The following is a 4,945-nucleotide window of genomic DNA, read 5'->3' on the forward strand; positions in this document are numbered from 1 at the left end:
ATGGGCGCGCGGAAACCCGAGAGCAAAGTTCTCATTTCCGACTGCATTGTGCAGGACTTCGTGGCCCAGGCGCTGCTTCCTGCCTTTTGTGAGCCCCTGTCACAGAGCCCTTCTGTTCCCCTCCTTTATGCCACTGCAGCTGGCGTTCCTGCCCCCAAAGGTGCCCGAGCATGGGGGAAGGCGCAGGGGTTAAGGGCCCCGTGGTGTTTGCCAAGTGAGAGAGGGGAGAAGGACCTGGCTTTGTTACTGTGCTGACACCACACTGTTCCCATTCCCACACATCCAGGTGTCGGATGTTGTCACCCTACAGGTCTCCAGTCCACAATATAGGGGGAAAAGGTGTACCCATGGGTGCTGGCTGGGCTGGGCTCTCACACCGTGTCCCAGCGTTGGGGACATGGAGGAGCACGGATGGTCACGTTTGAGGCAGCATCACTGCTCGAGCACAGCAGGATGGGGTCAGCCCCCAAAATGCTCACCTGCTCCTGTGAGCACCATTTGGGGTGAGGATGCTCCTGGTCCCACACCCACAACAGTACCCATATCTGCACTGCGTTCCCTGCCTGAGGATGTCATCAGCTCTTCCCCTCTCCCAGGAGGGAACTGATAACAGCCGCACAGCCTCGGGTGGGTGATTCCTCCCCAGAACAGCTCCTGTCCTGCAGGATGGCTGTGGGACGAGCCTGGTTAGCAGTGAGCCCCATGGGCAGCCCCAGCCGTGCCGATGCGCCGCCAGCCATTTGTCTTGCTGAGCGAAGGTGCCGGCAGTGAGTTATCGGAGCTCTCCTCTGGAGTGGAGATAAATGTCATAACAGACACCAGCCAGCACGGCTTATGGATGAGGATTTAATAGACACTGCTCCCCCCGTGCTGGCAGCTGCGCCGTGCCTGGGGAGCATGGCCTGTGGTGGGAAAACACTGGGGACGATCAGCTGTTCCTAAGGGCAAGAGGTGGGGTCTCTGTCCCCCTGGCCGAGCCCTGGTGTCCCCTTGTGCCTTGGCAGGATGGAATGGGAGATGCTGCTGCACATGGCACAGAGGGATGTCCTCAGTCCTCCATCCTTTGTGAAGAAAGGGACTTGGGGTCTGCTGTGGGGTCCAGCCGCACCTCCAGCCCGTCCTCGTTCTCCACCTTGTCCCCATGGCATCTCCCACCCATGAAAGGCACCAGCAGCTCTGTCCCAGGCTGCTCCCAGTGCCTGGAGCTCGCTGTGTCCCATGTCTGCAGGCACAGCAGGGTCAGGCTGGTGGCCCCCTGCATGGCAGCACGTGGTCACTCTGCTCTTCGGCTCTGCTCATCTTCATCCCCATCTGGTTTTGTCCAAGGGAACAGAGAGGGGATTGGTGCATCTTTTTGAGCTGGAACACGGGTTTCTGGTGAAATCCTGCAGCAGTGTTGCCGTGACGACCCTCCTGCAGCTTCCATCCAGAGATGTTTTCCTTTGTTGTGACAGGGACGCGGGGAGGGTGCCGGGGAGGCGGCCGTGGGCCTATGGGTGCAGCACGGGGATGAGGGCCAGGACCTGCGCCTGCCCCCGGGGACATCAGCACTGGGGCTGGAGCGTCGGCACAATGCATCCCCCCACTACAGAATGGCCATAGGGAGCAGGAGCCACACGTGGCATGAGTTTGGAAGCTCTCAGCCAGGTGTGCCTCCTGCCGAGGACCACAAAGCAGAGGGGACCCCGTTATGGAGCAGCGCAGCCGCATCGCTCGGGGTGCACGTGGGGGCCCATCCCGCACCCCACAGAACTGCTTGTTATTCTCCTCAGGTCTGCCGCCAGCTAATGGAGCTGGTTCCAGGAGAGCTGCCACGTTCATTGGGAGAGTGGCGCGTTAATGAGGCCCCTGCCACTGCAGCTGGGACCAGCACTCGGGGCACTGCAACGGGGACAGGCAGCGGATGGATGGATGGATGGACGGACGGCTCAGCGGGGCCGGATGCAGGGTGAGCAGCAGTGTCAGGTTTGGGAGAGATGTGGCTGTGGTGTCAGTGCTGGGTTTGGAGCAGGGCAGCACACCCCGATGGCAGCTCACCCCGATGACAAGACGTGGCAGGGCACCTCGATGCTCCAGAGGGGATGAGCCGAGCCCCATTGCCATGGATACGCTGTCCCCAGCCCCATTGCTGCTCCCTGCAGTGTCCCTGCTCCTGGTCTAAGCTAGTACTGCCCTGGACTTGACCCCAGCATGGTGACCAGGGCACAGTGGGGTCTCTGTCCATGCAGTGTTGGGCTGGAGGCTGCCAAGGGTACAGTGCTGGTGCTGGGGCTCTGCCCTGGCCAGGCACAACTCCCTCCAAACCCACCAGCAGGATGAATTGATTTTATTTTCTGTTTCCATAGCAACTGCCTCCTTCCCATCCCCCTCCGGCCTTCTGGCAGCCCAGCCCCACTCCTGAGCCCTCCCACAGCACCCACCTTCTCTGGGGACACAGGGACACGGCTGTCACCCATCCCTGTCCCCCTGAGGGACTCCCAGGAGTGGCACTGTCACCAGCTCTAAGGGATCCAAACCTGTACCTCTGCCCCAGTGCAGCATGGATGGGGGATTTGGGTGTGTGGCGATAGAGTACACACGTCTCCCTCCAGCACGGGCACATGGGACATTAACCCAGCATCAGCTCCCCTGACACCTGCAGCAATTAGCACAGGGCTGGATGTGGTGCTGTTTTATTAGCCTTGGTGGTAATTGCCCTCCTGGTCCTGACCATGCACTGAGCAGCACTTCCTGCATGCAGAGCCGGGCTCATTAACAGCACACATCCCCCCCTGCCACCTGCTCACAGTGACATGTACTCCCTGGCCCCAGAGGCACCGTAGTGGTCCAGCCAGCACCCCCACGGCACTGAGGGTCACTGAGCACTGCGGGTGCTCAGCACTCTCTGCTCCACCTATGGGTGCTCACCCTGCTGGGAGTTCTGCAGCCAGCCACAACAAGGTCACCGGGATGACATCCCTCATCCTGCCTCCTCCCAGTGCAATGCTCTCTCAGTGCCATGCACTGCTCCTTCCCAGTACGAAGATACCACCACCCTGCTATGGAACATCAATTCCCATCCCAGTGCCAGCAATGCACCAAACCCCTCCCAGACCCCCCATGTGGGCACCCAGAGCCCCTCCGCGTGGGGATGGGGGCAGAGCTGCATCCCATGGAGCTCCCTGAGAACAGGCAGAGCACTGTGCAGGGCAGCGGCCGCGGCGCTGAATGGGCTGTGCTGCATTCACCGGTAATCCCCAGTGTTTACACGGAAGTGGAAATCAATTGCTGCAAGTAATTAACTGCAAAGGGCACAACACCCGCTTCTTCTTTGGAAGCAGCTCCTGTGCCAGCCGAGGTTGCTCAGCAAAACTCGCACGCTGGCACCCAGCACACAAAAAGCCCTGGCAGCGTTTCCTGCGCTCCAGCACGACCTGCCTGCACTGCTCCTGGGGGGCTCCCAGCAGTGGGGCTGGGGCTCTGGCTCCGTGCTGCCCTGCGGCCTCTTCCATGGGGTTTTGGATGAAGGCAGCTCTGAGTGCAGGCTGGATGGCAGCCGGGAGCGTTCAGCGCTGCAGTCAGGAGTGAAGCAACCCATTCCTCGAGAGTGAAGGAGATGTAGAGGATGAAGAGCCTCGGGGATGTGGGGTGCTGAGCAGGAAAGAGTGGGCTGGGGCTGGGTCAGGGGGGGAAATGTCAGCCTGGTGTCCCCCAGGGCAGTAGGGCTTCAGCAATGCAGAGAAACCTCAATGTGCCCCACTCAGAGCTGGGATGCTGCTGGGAGAGGCAGGAGGGAGGAGGCGTGGGTCGCAGCAGCAGAAATAGCAGCCCGGTCCCCCGACGTGCGATTAACCGAGTGACATTTAAGGCTCCTGTGTTTTTGACCCAATTTCTCAGGCAAAACTCAAGGAGGGAGGAGGAGGAAGGTGCAGCAGCATGCGTCATGCGTGCACGTGTGCGCTGGCGTGTGCCACTGCATGCACGTGTGTGCTAGCATGTGTCCTCACCGCCACGTGTGCGCGTGCACACATGTGCCAGCATGCACACGTGTGTGCACAGAGCTGGGGGGGACCGAGGCAGGAACACAAAGCCCCCAGGCCCTGCACAGAGCTGTGCTGCGAGGGGGAGGTGAGGACTTTGCAGCACTGGGTTTATTTTTGCTGTTGCCTGAGCGCAGGCAGCCTCAGCACGGTCACTGTGACTCATGCCGGCAGACAAACACCCTGGGATGTTTCAGAGGGCTGCAGATCACCGCGGTGGAGGTGGTGGCTTTTGTCACCTCCCTCAGCAAATTGAGGCTGGTGGGGGATGCGGAATGCAGCAGGGCTGGGGCTGGCAGCATCACCGAGCAGCCACAAAGACACCGAGCCATGGGCAAGCACAGCAGCACCATGTGCCTGGGAGGGAGTGTTCTTAACAGCTGCCATGTGTGTGCAGAGGGCTATTGCTCCCTGCGCAGCTGCTGGGGACACGGAGACTCGGGGTGTGCAGCTCAGCACCCAGCAGGGATGAGTGCTGCAGGAGGGTTGGGGTCACCCTCTGCTTCCTTCATTGGTGCAGGGGCTCTGGGGTCATGCGGGGATTTGGGAGCGTGCTGGGGTGTGCAGAGGTGTTTGAACACGGGATGCTCCATTGCAGGGATGCTGGAGCACGCGAGGATGCTGGAAGATGCGGGGATGCTCAGCTGTGCGGGGATGCTGGAGCATGCAGAGATACCCGTGTGCAGCGATGCTCCGGCGTGCAAGGATTCCTGCACACACCGCACTCTCTCACTGCAGTGCCTCGAGGCCGCTGTTTCCAGCAGCGCTCCTCCACTGCCACCTACAGAGCGGGACCAGGAGGGCACCGGGCCGGGGGCGGCCCTGAGTCAGCCCCGCTGGGGGGGTCCCCGTAATCCGGAGCTCAGAGCCCGTGCTGGGGCCGGGAGGGGGGTGCTGGGGCGGGAGCGAAGCCTTTGCAGGATCAG

The 4,945-nt window shown here is 61.3% G+C and overlaps 1 protein-coding gene across 1 annotated transcript; it reads left to right on the plus strand.

Moving 5' to 3' along the window:
* On the plus strand, positions 1–4,907 carry LOC109363702. Its single transcript, XM_019609967.1, has 3 exons — positions 1–69; positions 1,455–1,948; positions 4,618–4,907. The coding sequence occupies exons 1-3, from the start codon at positions 1–3 to the stop codon at positions 4,871–4,873; spliced, it is 819 nt and encodes a 272-aa protein (XP_019465512.1). The 3' UTR covers positions 4,874–4,907.
* Positions 4,908–4,945: the final 38 nt, after the last annotated feature.

Source organism: Meleagris gallopavo, chromosome 30 (genome assembly GCF_000146605.3).
Source record: "Meleagris gallopavo isolate NT-WF06-2002-E0010 breed Aviagen turkey brand Nicholas breeding stock chromosome 30, Turkey_5.1, whole genome shotgun sequence".
Classification (NCBI taxonomy): domain Eukaryota; kingdom Metazoa; phylum Chordata; class Aves; order Galliformes; family Phasianidae; genus Meleagris; species Meleagris gallopavo.

Bases quoted from the DNA above. Each gene is read 5' to 3' on its own strand.
- LOC109363702 (XM_019609967.1), top strand. From the start codon at position 1: ATGGGCGCGCGGAAACCCGAGAGCAAAGTTCTCATTTCCGACTGCATT. The intron at 70-1,454 runs GCGCTGCTTCCT...TTGTTGTGACAG, and splicing joins TGCAGGACTTCGTGGCCCAG to GGACGCGGGGAGGGTGCCGG. The intron at 1,949-4,617 runs GTGAGCAGCAGT...GCTCCATTGCAG, and splicing joins TCAGCGGGGCCGGATGCAGG to GGATGCTGGAGCACGCGAGG.